The 13,789-nt window shown below is 53.8% G+C and overlaps 4 protein-coding genes across 4 annotated transcripts; 1 reads left to right on the forward strand and 3 right to left on the reverse strand.

Annotated features, from left to right (window-relative positions):
• Positions 1-2,797: 2,797 nt before the first annotated feature.
• On the reverse strand, positions 2,798-3,696 carry DICSQDRAFT_156213 (uncharacterized protein). The gene is made up of 4 exons (XM_007367617.1): positions 3,547-3,696; positions 3,147-3,497; positions 2,965-3,081; positions 2,798-2,906 (listed from the first exon to the last, which is right to left on the reverse strand). The coding sequence occupies exons 1-4, from the start codon at positions 3,671-3,673 to the stop codon at positions 2,863-2,865; spliced, it is 639 nt and encodes a 212-aa protein (XP_007367679.1). The 5' UTR covers positions 3,674-3,696; the 3' UTR covers positions 2,798-2,862.
• A 1,083-nt stretch (positions 3,697-4,779) lies between these two features.
• DICSQDRAFT_171914 (uncharacterized protein) lies at positions 4,780-6,150 on the reverse strand (the record flags this gene model as incomplete). Its single annotated transcript, XM_007367618.1, has 2 exons — positions 4,780-4,967; positions 5,025-6,150. 2 exons carry the CDS (start codon positions 6,148-6,150, stop codon positions 4,780-4,782), a joined length of 1,314 nt encoding a protein of 437 aa, XP_007367680.1.
• A 499-nt stretch (positions 6,151-6,649) lies between these two features.
• Positions 6,650-8,549, reverse strand: DICSQDRAFT_162415 (glycoside hydrolase; the record flags this gene model as incomplete). The annotated part of the gene is made up of 6 exons (XM_007367619.1): positions 8,102-8,549; positions 7,930-8,046; positions 7,610-7,873; positions 7,430-7,559; positions 7,153-7,376; positions 6,650-7,100 (listed from the first exon to the last, which is right to left on the reverse strand). The coding sequence occupies exons 1-6, from the start codon at positions 8,512-8,514 to the stop codon at positions 6,650-6,652; spliced, it is 1,599 nt and encodes a 532-aa protein (XP_007367681.1). The 5' UTR covers positions 8,515-8,549.
• Positions 8,550-9,329: 780 nt separating this feature from the next.
• DICSQDRAFT_171916 (general substrate transporter) lies at positions 9,330-11,490 on the forward strand (the record flags this gene model as incomplete). The annotated part of the gene is made up of 12 exons (XM_007367620.1): positions 9,330-9,347; positions 9,405-9,488; positions 9,546-9,637; positions 9,691-10,022; positions 10,079-10,093; positions 10,149-10,176; positions 10,232-10,471; positions 10,527-10,866; positions 10,923-11,001; positions 11,059-11,100; positions 11,160-11,218; positions 11,278-11,490. 12 exons carry the CDS (start codon positions 9,330-9,332, stop codon positions 11,488-11,490), a joined length of 1,542 nt encoding a protein of 513 aa, XP_007367682.1.
• Between the last annotated feature and the right edge of the window lie 2,299 nt (positions 11,491-13,789).

Genomic DNA, 13,789 nt, shown 5'->3' on the forward strand with positions numbered 1-13,789 from the left:
CAGTAAGGAAAGACTATATTGCAGTAACCAACTGTACCTAGAGTCGAAGCAAGACTACAAAGGTTAAGTAAGTAACTACAAGTTAGAGATAGATGTAACGAAGTACTCACTCTTCAGTCAGTAAGGAAAGACTGAAGAGGGAGGACGCAATCTGAAGTCCTTATATACTACAGAGAAGTGTCCATGACTAATCGAAGAGTGGTTAGTCACATGTACCATAGTGCGATGAATAATATGATGGTGAAAGAATTGCGACGTATCGCACCATAGGATGAGTAAGAGATGAGTAAGGCATAGACCTGTCTAGACCGTTCTGGAGTAGTACGGATTGTCCTAGACAGTACCAGAAGAGTCCGGAAGCATAGCTATAGTACACGAGCAGAGAGTCCCAAATATGGTAACATACTACATAAGCGACTACAGCTAAGCGCTAGGAGACGCATAGCCTCGTGTAGTCCGGACCGGATAAGTCCAAGTTCAACACTTCATTACCTTTACCTCTAACTTGTAGTTACTTACTTAACCTTTGTAGTCTTGCTTCGACTCTAGGTACAGTTGGTTACTGCAATATAGTCTTTCCTTACTGACTGAAGATCTTGCTTTGACTCTAGTCGGATCTAATCCTTGTCTTCACAGCCCCGAGTTTATCAGGACCAGCGGTACTGGAGGTCGCTGTCGACACGGGGATGTTGTGAACTGCAGAAGATCCGGGAGCACCAAGTGCGGTGAGCTGCGACGCACTAGCAGAGGTGCTACCTCTGCTTTCATGTATAGTCGTAGCGCTCACAGAGCTTGGCGCGGTACCCGAAGCTCGCACGCCCATACTCGTGGTCGGCGTGTTTGGAGTCGCGGACGATCCCTGATTGCGTTGCGACGACGTATCGGAGGATGGCGATGGCGACTGCATAGGTGTAGACGTGGAGGCATCGGCCGCGTCTACCTCGACTTGAATGAAATCGAACCAAAAGCGGTTGCCTAGGTTCGTTATGACTAGGGTGTGTTGCCCGTCGGAAATAGGGCCAGATTGAAAGAAGGGCCGACGATACAACCATTGCGTGTTCGTCGTGGCAGGCTGGAACACCGTACCGGCACCGTCATCTACAGCGTATGACGACAGAACATTGAATGTCCCGGGCTCGAATGCTCCATATACGGCTACCGCAGAGCCTGCAATGGCCCCCACTGAGCAGACTGCCTAGTGACGCCAAAAGGATTGATACATACCCGTGAATGAAAATGTCGCCGTTGAGCCAGACACATTCGTGAAAGTGAGTGTGCCATCAAAGTTATTCATCTGAGGGTCGCTGCCTGGATTGAGGATCCACACTCCGCCATACTGGATCCTGGGATCCGAATCGTCGATTGTGACTATGGAACCTTGGCACAGAGTGAAGCCTGCATACTGCAGGACAAGGAAGAGTAAGGGGAGGGGCAATGTACTGAGCGGGGACCCCAGCATATTAGCGGGGAGAGGGAGCGGGAGTACAGAGACCACAGGGAACACTGTCGTCGGAATGCCTCATATTGCAAGTTCGAGCGGATAAAACAAGAAGCAAAGAAGCGGATCGCAGTGCCCCATCATGGGCATGCAGTAGACAACGAGCGCGAGGTGCAGGCGTGTGCGTGAGGACTTTCACAAGCAGCATGTGGGAATCATGTTGGGATGATAAGACTGTCGTGTTCGCTGAAAGGCGCGGGGACTGGGCGGCCCGTCAATGGGCCAGACAGCGCCGAGTACGTGATACCGCCTTTCCCGTCGATACAGTATTTGGCTTCTACTGAGGCTGATCACTGCGGGTCCTGATGAGTGCTGGCTTGCGTGACGAATTGACGGCTTTGAGGTTCAACAGAAATTGCTGACCACGGCCCAAGGATGCAATAGCACCTCGCGATTCCTGGCCTGGCGACGACAAACAGATGGCTCAGGGCATCTTGCACGAGACTATCAATCAGGCACAGAATCGTAACTGCGTGTCAACCTGGTACTTGTGACCCCAGAAGCTACGGATTAAGCGCCTGACCCCAGAAGCTACTGACACGCCTCTAGAAGTTCCCGCATTTCCCTGTCGAAAAGTGTGCACGGGTTACACACGATACAATGTACTTCATAAATATTAATATCAAAGAGAATGAAGGAAATCGGAAGGGATTTGCTCCCGATACAAGTCAATCTTAGTAGGGTTTCTGGGGTTTACTAACCTTGGTGAGTGGCCATAAAAAGATCTGCAGCGCCGATCTTTCTCTAACTTTTCAAAGTGTTCTTAACATGTTCAATGAACTTTCTTATTCAGTTCCCGAAGGATTCCGGGTTGCATTATTCGAAGGATCGGAAGAGGTCTCTCGAGCGTGACATTCAGCCACTGACCGAGATAAAGCTGACTTTTAATCTGAGCGCCTCGACAGTGTTGCCTCAGCCAACGTCGCTATCAAGCGAATCGGCAGTCTTCGGCACCGTGACCGTCGGTGACAATCTCTGGGCGCCTTTCCGTAGCTTCTGGGGTCAGACGTGTAATTCCGCGATGCTCCACGCAAACCTCCACCGATTTTCTTCAAATGTCACACGTATGTACTATCTAGGATGAGAATGAAGTGTGCAAAATCTGAAATGTATCGGAGAGGATGGGAGGAAGATATTCACGACATACATTATGGGCCGTAGCTTCTGGGGTCACACTAGTACACCACGTCCTCCGAACAGAAAACCTACGGACAAGTTTCCATCAAAGATGGGGTGTGAGGCATGACTACTTGGAGATTCGGCATGAAATCATGATTTGCCAACCATGCAGCTCGGGTGCTGAAATCTCGTTCATAAACTATAGTACAGTGACTTATCGATGACACTCGGGACGACTAAGAGAACTAACTCAGGCTGTCAGACAACCGCTCACGCGCACGCTCGTGACCTGAGGCAATTGGAGGCCGTCAGCATTTTGCTCGATATAACGCGTAGCAATCACTCACTTCTACGCATATGACGACGGAGGTCGTGATTACGCTTGTACATCCGGCTACACCCAGGCGCGCTGCAAGCAAAGTCTAAGGTGCAATGGAGACGCAAGTTGCGTGTGTGCGCGAGAGCTGAGCCAGTATTCGGTCAGTATTTCGACGTCACCTGAGTGATTGTGTAGTATTGAGAGACGTACCTGCATTACAATCGGCGTGGTGGCAAACGAACGGTTTGGCGTCCGCGGCCTGCCGAGGCGATTGAGGGGCATCCTGGACAAGGAGATCCATCGGCGGATTGACGAGATGAAGGGCGCGAACGTTGTTCCTCTCAAACGCATCTGTATCCATGAATGCTGCTGGCTGCACGTTCTCCTCGGCAGGGTGGCCCACGGAGGGATGCTCGTGCTGCACGTGCTTCGGCAAGTCGGAATGAAGGGTACACACTCCGCCGCAGCCTAGTACGCTACACGCATACCGTGTTCCAGCACGTAGATGTACAAACTTGAAATGAACCTTCAGGTTCCACTTGACGCTGAACTCTTCATTGGCTAAAGGTTAGTGAGTCAACATCGAGGCACTGGGGAACATAGCACATACCTTTTTCACATCCAGGGAAAGGGCAAAGGAACAGGGTACCTATTTTGCCCCGACCACGCGGATTGTCTTGAATGACAAGTCCGGTCTCCAAGAGATCAGCGAGGTCGAATGGGTTAGCGTTGGACATGCCGGTTAGGAAGGCGTTGGTCGCAAAGCACAGTAGGTGCGGGGTCTGAGTAAACGGGGCGTATGATGTTGGCTCCGAGATGACAGGGATAAGTCAGCTTATGTATTAGCAGCTTCAGCGACACTAAATGCTGCTGCAGACCATCGCAGCAAGGGAGTTCACTGCAGACTGCGACTTACCGCAGCAGCTAGCGAGAAGTCATTGACAAAGAAGCACGATACCTTGTTCTTCTAGAGCTGCGTGAGGAACGTGCAATATAGACGTTGCTACAGCACATGCACGGTACTTCCGCAGAACTTGACTCATCACAACATCTATAGCTATCGATGTACGTTTGGAAGCTGCCGCAGTATGAGAATGCCGCAGGCTAGAGAAGCGCTCTGGTTCGGACTGCTGCGGCACCGTAAGGTTTATTGATGGCCCTGTCGATGGCTTCCCGAATTCTTTCCCTTCAATCCGTCACACTTCGGCCCGCCACACATGGATGTCCCAAAGTTGCGATATGCCGTTGGCCATGGCTCCAGAAACCATTGGTACATTGATCCGTGGCGGCGAAAAGGGTGTATTACCATGACGCCATTCTACACGAGGAGCAGATGCGAGGATCTTTCCGAGGCACAATTCAGGGATGTTGTGTATTGCGAACGAAGTATCATGGCGGGACGGGACGGGACAGAGGACTCCAGGAGCAGCACACGGAATCACGGTCAGTATTGTACAACATTGTGGCATGATAGACGACACGAGGCGTTACGACGCAATTCGAACAAAGCCAAGACAATACACGAAGCAGAGACCATAGACGCAGGACGTAACAGTTGCAACATTCATTCGTCGAGAAACGAAGAAACTTGTGCAGGCGCTTCCGAGGGGGACCTTCTGAGACCGCGTTAAGTTCAGACGAGTGGTCCCGCTCCCAAGCTCTTGCAAATTGATTCTTCCTCCCATTCTTGTAACGACGACGTACCGGGAGTGACTCGAAACAGAGTCTTGCGTAGCGTGCAAATGAAGAAGGCGCTACCGGAGAGAGTTAACACGCTGTTGGACTGATTTGGTCAGGATACCATGTCATGAGATGCATAGCACTTACCTCGTTGTGTCTGCGCTCAAGAATGCGTCTTTTTCGTCTTCATGCTCCCGCTAGAGTGGCGCTTCTTGATGTGTAATTCCAGGTCGTACTTGCGGCTGAAGCCTGACTTTGCCTTGATGCATCCATTGAAAGGGCAGACCTTGTCGCGCTTCTGAAGATGGACGCCATCGCGGTGAACCTTGAGGTTGTTAGAACGAGCAAACGCTGTTGATTATATAGTGAGCTGGTGCTAAGAATACTGTGACGGCGATGCGAACTGACACTTAGTGCAACCCGGCCAATGACAGGGGAAGACCTTCTCTGTTGATTGCCTCCGTGGTCCCTTCGTTTTGGCAGGCGTATTAGAAGCAGTATCGCGAGGCTTGTCAACGTGCTTTGTTGTTTCGCTAGGGTCAGGGTGAGGGTAATGACTGGCGTCGCTCGTGGTCGGAGATGACGGCGACTCTGGAAAAGACTCAAGGTAGTGATATTCGCATGACGCCTGCATGTCGCTTTCCGGACCAATAGCACCTGCTGGAGCAACATCAATATGTTGCTCCTGCGGTTGCTCCTGGTCGTTGAGGGGAGGTCGTCCCGCGAAGCGATACGCAGCTCCCGGTACAAGTAGCGTCGGGTCGATGGCCACGGTAGGGCAGTAGTATCGAGCCCCTCTCCCCTCCGAAAGCACTCCGTGAGGCGACTGAGTACGTAAATACGCCTGTGACGCGCCCCAGCTGTTGTCCATCGCGGGTTCGGCCCCAACGCAAGGATACGCGATACTGCCCACAGGATAGTAGAGTGCTGAGGAGTGGCCCCGGACATCTGCAGCGGTAGGACGGCAGTACTGCCACGGCAGCTGCCCGGAGCCGGGTTGCGCCCACGAAGAGATGGGGACGAACGAAGGGGGGCCATCTATGACGAGATGCGCACCAATTGTCTCCAGGCCCCGCGACACCTCGCTCGGACTCGCCGACGCTGCGTACGTATTCTCAACGATGTACGGCGCGTCCTTGAACTCGGAGAGGGTGCTCTCAATGCTCTCGAGCTCGAAGTCTACTGGCGCATGGGAAAGGGGCGTTAGGAGGTTCGTAGAAGAACGACCCGAGTCGTACTCCGCCGACGGGGCTCCGCTGACGTCGAAATGCGCGGAGTCAGCCATCTCGGACTTCTGCGATTCGCTGGTAATAGGAATAGTTGGGATCCACATATCAAGTTGCACGAGGAATTCGTGACCTGTGTCGTCGACGGGAAGGCCAAGCGAGTCCGAGAAGGACCCGAATCCGCGACTGGAGCTCGAGGTTTGTTGCTTGACGATCTGCTGAAGTGCGCCACGAGTTGCGCTAGGGATAGCAGTGGGCCTGCCTAGGGCAACGTCCGTGAGGGGACTGTCAACGAGCTCGCTAGGCATGATATAAGATTTGTGGGAGGTGGTAAGTGAGTCTGCAGGACAGGGATCTACCCGCGCGCCGCACTATTTGATGGTCTCGCCTGCCGCAGCCGCACTCGAACCCTGCCTTGACTCTCGTCCACCATCGCCTTCTAGGGCCTCTCTCGGCGGTTCGTCCCAAGGTTTCGTTCCGCGGTGAGTCGTCCTCAGTGCGAACCTGGTCCGTGCAAACTGCCGACTATGAACGCACAGGCCCACGGCACCGAGCTTCCTCTTGGAGCTGCTCGAGAGCTTACACTTGGACTATTTGGACTTGGGCTACCCTCGGAGATGCCGCAGCAAGAAGCTTCGAAGCCGATCTCTCGAAGCAGCGACGCACGACAATGCGGAGCGAAGGGATTCGTCGTGGCGAGCACTGCACGGCTCTTCTGTCCACCCCCGCTGGTACTGGCACTCCCCTCGCAAGCATAGAACGCTTCGAAACCACTATTATTCTCCCGCTTCCGTTCACAAGGCTCATCTATTCTAACGGGATCACTAGGAGGGTGAAGGAATGATTGCGGAACGTCCACCGCCCATCCCATGATACCGTACGTGACTCTAAGCTCACTTCGTTCTCGTTCTCCCATCCATTCCGCGCCTTCACGTCCGCATGCCACAATTCATGTACTTCCACCTGACCGCCGACGCGCTCAAACGCGACGCGTAACGGCACGTCGTAGCTCGACGTTTCGGACCGGTTCACGACTGCGACGCGTAAGCTGCGCGTTTTTGCACTCGGGTCGGCATAGAGCACGGCCGAGACATCGAGGTCGCTCGGGAAACCTTTGATGCTTGATATCCAGCGTGGAAGGGTCTCCCCAGAGAATTGAGGAGATGTAACGGTCAATTTGACGGATATGCCGTCGCGCATATACTTTGAGAAGAGAAAGAGCGGCCAATATATCGTCTGCCGGAACAACCCAGTCGCGCTATAGACCACGATTTGAGACGCAGTTTTTCATGCTTGTGGTCGTAACACACCTTGTGACGAGGGGGGAAATCACGTTCACACTCTGCGCAATGCACGCAATGTCGACGACGTCGGCCTGGCGGACGAAGACGTTGAGCCAGGAGGCCATGGCTAGGGCGTCCGCGAGGTTGTAGAACTGTTCGAGTCCGTTCTCGGGCGTCCCTACTGTCTCATCCCAGACGCCATATTCGTCGAACGCTATCTTGATAGGCTTGCTGACGCCCTTAACGAAACGCTACGGCCACTATAGTTAGATAGCAGCGTGAAGCCTTGCGACGTCGTACTCACAGCCTTGTTGATCAGCCCCTTGCAGACCTCGATAGAGTACTCCGCCGCGTCCGGACCGTACACCGACCTCCCGTACTCCCGCTCCGTTTGCGATCTGTCTCTGGGACCAAATCCGGTGTACAAGTGGATGCTGAACCGATTTCAGCATACGCTGAGTACACATTTTCCATCGCGACTGACCTGTGCAGATCGACCTTGTCCGCCAACTCGTCGAGGACGACTCCATCCCAGGCGTTGATCCCGGTCTCGCCGCATCCCACGAGGATGACGTCAGGGTCTACGAGCCGGATCGCGTGCGCCCATTGTCGCGCCTTTGTCGCGTACGCAGAGGCGGTCTGCTGGCCGACTTGCCACTCGCCCCACACCTCGTTGCCGAGACCCCAGTACTTCACCCCGTATGCCTCGTCGCGACCTGTGTTCTTCCTACGGAGGTTCGCGTAGTAGCTAAAACCAAGGTTAGACTCTCGCAGACACCAGCGCAGGCACGACCTGAGGCTCACGTATCGCCCGTTCCGTTGCAATACTCGATCCAGTGGAGGGCGTCCTCGAGCGTCCCGGTGCCCATGTTCAGTACGATATATGGTTCGATCTTGGCTGTGCGACACCAAGCAATGAATCTAGATGTCCAGAGCTTGAGCATCCATATCGCCTTCAACAAGCGAGCGTACTCACTCATCCGTCCCGAACTGATTGCTCTCTTCCCCATTCCACGCCAACTCCGGTCGTCTCTTGCGCTCTTCTCGCGGACCAATACCGTCCTTCCAGTTGTACGAACTCACGAAGTTCCCGCCCGGCCACCTGATGAGCGGCACCCGTAGCTCGTCGCGCAGCACCTCCAAGACGTCCACGCGGAATCCCTCCGGCGTGAGCAGTGCCGCGGGCGTTTCGGTGAACTGCGCCTCAGGGCATGGCTTGCGTGGGGTGTAGGGGAAGGTTGTCCGCGTGGACGGCAGAATACCGCCATAGATGCAGCGCCCGAGGTGCTCAAGAAACCCAGAAAAGATGTACGGCGAGACGGGAGCGATGGAGAAGGAAGGGAAGATGTCTATCGCCGGTGAGACCTGTTCTGTTGTTTGGTCTGACATCTTGCCCTCTGATGGAAATGCGATAGTACAAGTTCAGGGAAAAGCTCTAGTGGGGTAGTACTAGTGGGTAAGGACAGACCCGCTCCGCTCGCTACCGACCTATAAACGCCTCAACGTCCATTCCATATCGTTCAGGATCATGCCCTCGTTGCGAAAGTATTTGTAGATGGATAGGCGGTCCGTGGGGGTTTGCGGACCGTCCGGCTAATAAAATGGGCGTCTTACCCCAGATCCGCGAGGATTTTCCGTGCCCTCGCGTTTGTTGCCACCCCGCATCACGCTACGTCATGAGTCCACTGCAAGTGCATGCGGGTCGCGATTTCGATATTCACGCTCGCCATCAACTTGCTAAGTTGCTGGGTACCACCATCTTGCGGTCGTCGTCCTTCTTCTGGATGTTCGCTCACTTCGGTGCTCGCAGGCGATTGCTCATGTTGTAGGTTGAGCTCAGATGTCTGTAGAGCGGCAACGTGTATCATGGACTTTCTATGTACTACGGAGTCCACCTGACCATCACATCAAGCCTGCGAACAGTGTTGGTCTCGTTACCTGAGGTGTCGTAACTTGACACGCTTCATTATCTTTGCGGTCCGCCCCAGCATCACATGAAACAGCTAGCGTCTCGCAGGTCCTGCTATCGCGTCCCACAGACGTTCTGTACGTATTCGCGGGTGCATTTTGTGCCTGAGAACACAAACCCACCGGAGCCGAGCTTCGGGCGACACTATAAAGCATGAGGGCTTCTTGCACCGCCGAAGACAGCGTTGCGCTTCTCATCTGCCGCTGCGTACGATCCCAGTTAACGCATTGCAGTCATGGCCCTCCCGCCGAAGGTTCGTTGCCAGTCGTAATCGGGGCTACCACAGAGTTTACGATCGTCCTGCCAATAGGTTTACACTTGGCTGTGCGGCCTGTTTGCGGCACTCGGGTCTGTGACCTTCGGTTACGATCTGGGTATCATCGCTTCTGTCCTGGTGAGTAGATCGTCGAGGCATCTGCATATTGCTGTAGCCACTTATGATCAGTGGTAGCCTTCGGAGGATTTCCTCGAGACCACAGGTCACCCGGATGCGACAGCGCAAGGTCTGATCGTTGGATGTCTACTGCTTGGCGCCTTCGCTTCGTACGTGGTCAGAACTCCCTTTCATGAGACAGACGCATCAGACCTATCTGTAGGAACGTGTATGTGGGGAGCCTCGCGGATATGATTGGACGGCGTGCCTCCATCCTGGCAGGTTGCGTCGTCTTCCTCCTTGGGGGGTCCATTCAAGCTGGCGCGCAAAATATCCACTACATGTATGGAGGGCGATTCCTTGCAGGAATGGGGATCGGCATGCTAGCGATGCTTGCGCCGTTGTACCAGGCTGAAATCGCGCACCCGAGCATAAGAGGCCGTCTCACCACGCTGCAGCAATTCATGCTAGGTATTGGTGCGCTCATTGCGTCGTTCATTGGATATGGGTCCTACCACGGTTTGGGTGGGCAGGCGCAGTGGAGGCTACCTCTGGGTACGTTGTATGCCATGGTTGTATCTAAGTCACTTACAAGAGATCACGTTTACCAGCCATTCAGTTGACGCGTAAGCATACCAGTATCATCGCTCTTGTCTGATCCTAAATTGATGTGGATCTCAGCGGCAATACCTCTTGCCTTCTTCATTTTGTGAGTGGTTTCGTTCTGATGTTCATTGCGATGCATCCATTGACGCACGCCTGAGGCTCCTTCCCGAGAGTCCTCGTTACCTTGCTATGAAGGGCAGGGATGAAGAGGCTCTGCGCGTCCTCGCGCGCCTGCACGCACACGGCGACGTCCACGATCCCTTCGTCGTTAGCGAGCACAAAGAAATCCTAGCACAGGTGAAAATCGAGCAGCAAGAAACGCGCGATGCTTGGAGTCAGCTGTTCGGCAGCAAGAGCAACTTCCGTCGTCTCCTCCTTGGTGTTGCGATTCAATTCAGGTCAGCTCCTCTCTGCTCAGGTGTAACAGTTGAATTAACCGCCGGCATTGTGCAGTATTCAGATGACAGGCGTGAGCGTCATCCAATACTACTCCCCGCTCATTTTCCAGAGCATCGGCATCGACACCTCGACGACGCTGGGGCTACAAGCCGGGAACTCGGTCATTGCGCTCATCGGCGAGGCGTTGTGCATCTGGTATATCGACCGCCTTGGCCGCCGCGGTCCGTTCATCTGGGGCAATGCGCTCTCGGGCTTCACCTTTGTGATCGGCACGATCATCATCGCCATCTTCCCTGCCTCAACGAACAATCATAATGCGAGCAGGGCATTCGTAGCTATGACATGGTTGTTCAATCTAGTCTTCTCTTCGTGTCTTGGGCCGCTGTCCTGGGCGGTGGGTGAACAGTGCAAGAGCTGTGTGCATATTACGATACTCACTCGGCGGGACAGATTCCGGTCGAAATGTTCAACAGCGCCACTCGCGCCAAGGCCACCGCTATGACATCTTCGGCCGCATGGATATCCAACTGTAGGTCCTCTCCTCGATTGAGCATGGCCTCTGCGATTGACGGGCTGTTCTTTCTAGTCATGATTGCTCAGGTGTCACCGCCCGCATTTGGCTCAGTCGGTGGGTATTATGTAGCCATGTCGAACACAGGGTTTCCGTCTGACGCAGCGATGCTGCAGGTTGGAAGTACTACATCGTGTTTGCCATCTGCGGCTTCAGCAACGCACTATTTTTCTGGGTGGGTTGAAAGCGTCGGTTCCTGCGTCCTCGTTCTCTGAAAAATCGCGATGTATGCAGGCATTCCTCCCAGAGACAAGGGGTATTCCCCTGGAAGAGCTGGATGCCTACTTCGAGACCGTTCCTATCTTCGTTCCAGGCTCTGGTGTGTATGTTCCGGATGCTACGACTCGCGAAGAGGAGCTCCGCCAGGGCAAAATCATGGTCCGCGAGGGTGCCGATTCGGACATTGGCGACGAGAAGGAGAAGGGGACGATCGAGCACGTCGCATGAGCGACTAACTCCGCTCATATATGTCCTTAATGGCTTGTAACAACAACTCACGTTAGGTAGGGCTCTTCGGACAGTCCTAGTCACGGATCACCTTGAGAAGTATGTAATTACGACACGAAGCCACTGTATCAGTATTCTCTCGGCGTTGCGAAGCGTCTTCGGCCCCGTCAGCTGTCGGCCCAGAAGGTCTGTTCGACAAGGTCTTGCATCTCCACACCGATCTCTTCGAGTCCTTCGCAAGCAAATGGAGCGAGGTGCGTGAAGTTACGTTCTGTGTCTCGTTCCCACGCGCGGAGATCGGAAACGCCTTCTTCGCGGCCCTCGGTCATCGGTAGCGCGGCCCATGGAGACGCTTCCGCAACAAATTCACCAGGATGGGGGCGCTCCAGGAGGTGCACTTCAGGTTTACCGTACCGCGGGACTTTCCTGACGCTCAGATATTGAAACGGAGGTTGTGGGACGCTACAGGGGAGGTGTTAGGTCTGACGAGCCGCAAGAAGGTCCTCACTCTTATTCTACCTCTTGTTGAGGTCATGTCGTGACATATCTGCTCTTGAGTACCTGTTCGACGTATATCCAAGTTGCGTAAGCTAGCGTATGATGATACTATCCTCTATTGTCACATCTCCAGAAGTCCATTTCCCGTGGTATAACACTTGACCATAGTATTTTTTTTCTATTATCAATGCGTCACCCCGCTCGCGGGCATTCCAGAAGACTTGTACGGTGTCATTCAGTGCAGCGGCCCTGGGATACGCGATCACGTGGCCACATCCGCGGACGTGCGCTGTGGCGCCTGAGAAAGCGAGGATAGATAACATGGTCTCTTTGCTTCCCATCACCACGACCTGCTCCTATATAACATACCATGGGGTCTGCCCAGGTTCCTTTCTTTGACTTCGTTCTTGCTCACACTTTATATCTGCTTGTCTTGAAATCCAATCGAGCAGCATGGCCCACTCTGGCGTGACAAGGAGTTATCAGCAGCTGTTACGCTCGAGAGGCAAGGTGAGCTGCTAGGCACACTCAAGTGACGGAGAACCGGTCAGGATTGACTCAAGCTCTCGTCTTCTCCTCAATCCTTACTAGGTGCTCGCAACAGGCGTCACAGCTACTGTAGCCGCCTTCGGGACCTTCTGGTACGCACAGAGGTCATATAAAGCGAAGAAGGAAGAGTCAAAATCACCTGCTGCAATTCCGACATGTACGTAACCGAGTTCATTGTTACACTGCATGAATCGGATTCATTGAGCTGTCATCTCACAGGGGAGTACCGAATGACGTTCCAACACCAAAAAACCCCGCGCAGCCTGGTACGGGACAAAGTGCCACGCTGTCGATAGTGCAGGTGAGCACCAGCACGGAAGTGGCAAGCGTCAGTAGTTGACACAGATGAACCAGGGTAATCAGAACAAGGGGGACCATCAGGCTGTTGAGCCTGCAGCGCAGCCCGAGAAGGACAGGAAGAACTCCGTCGCATCAAAGGCACGTCTTGTCTCTGCTTGTTTGAGTGATTTTGGAGTTCTGATTGCTCGAGCAATTGCAGAGCTCCAAAGACGGTAATAGGACACAAACGCGATGACATTGCCTTTGCAAGCATACAGACCATCGCGACAACCGCAAGTCGAGGCGGTAGTCTTTGGGCGTACACCACAATTTGAACGAGAATGGATCTCTACTTGTAGTCATACGCCGTATCTATATCTATATTCCGAGTCTTTGATTCAACTTCGACCTGTATCAACATCAAGTTCTCTCGTCTCTCGAGTGTGCGCCGCGAATATACTCCGGCAAAGCTCACCAGCCGGTTGTCGGCCTCCCAAGCCGCCGTACATACCGGCTACCGAAGAAGCGCAAGGTTGATCACCCAACGAATACCTCCTATCACCTGTGGCTATCCTAGTTGAACTTTGGTGCCTAAGATTTCGCGAAATGCCAAGGACAATCGTAGCGTGATATAGAGCACTCCGTATCCTAGGCATCGTAGCCACTCTTGCCCGGAACAACGCCATGCGCGGGTCCACCCTTCCCATACATCCTTCGCAGGTCTCCTGCAAGCCGATGTGGCACCTCAAATGCTGCGAAGTGACCACCTGCGTCATGCTCAGACTCGAACACCAATTTGCCAAGGGTTTGCGACCAGCTGGATAACACGTACGAAGTGAGCTAGCTAGCCATTGCTGAACGGGGATCACGGCGTACGATTTAGGAACATGAACGATCTCCGCGGGGAAGTAGGACACCCCGACCGGCACAGATACCCAGCCCGGGTCGTCGGTGATGTTTTTCGTGCCACCAT

Source organism: Dichomitus squalens (assembly GCF_000275845.1).
Source record: "Dichomitus squalens LYAD-421 SS1 unplaced genomic scaffold DICSQscaffold_27, whole genome shotgun sequence".
NCBI lineage: Eukaryota > Fungi > Basidiomycota > Agaricomycetes > Polyporales > Polyporaceae > Dichomitus > Dichomitus squalens.

What these genes read in the sequence shown, in the direction of transcription:
- DICSQDRAFT_156213 (XM_007367617.1), bottom strand. Translation starts at nt 3,673, where the DNA reads ATGTCCAACGCTAACCCATTCGACCTCGCTGATCTCTTGGAGACCGGA. An exon ending in CCACGCCGATTGTAATGCAG is followed by an intron (nt 3,082 to 3,146) that starts GTACGTCTCTCA and finishes ATACTGGCTCAG; the next exon opens with CTCTCGCGCACACACGCAAC. An exon ending in CCGTCGTCATATGCGTAGAA is followed by an intron (nt 2,907 to 2,964) that starts GTGAGTGATTGC and finishes CAATTGCCTCAG; the next exon opens with GTCACGAGCGTGCGCGTGAG.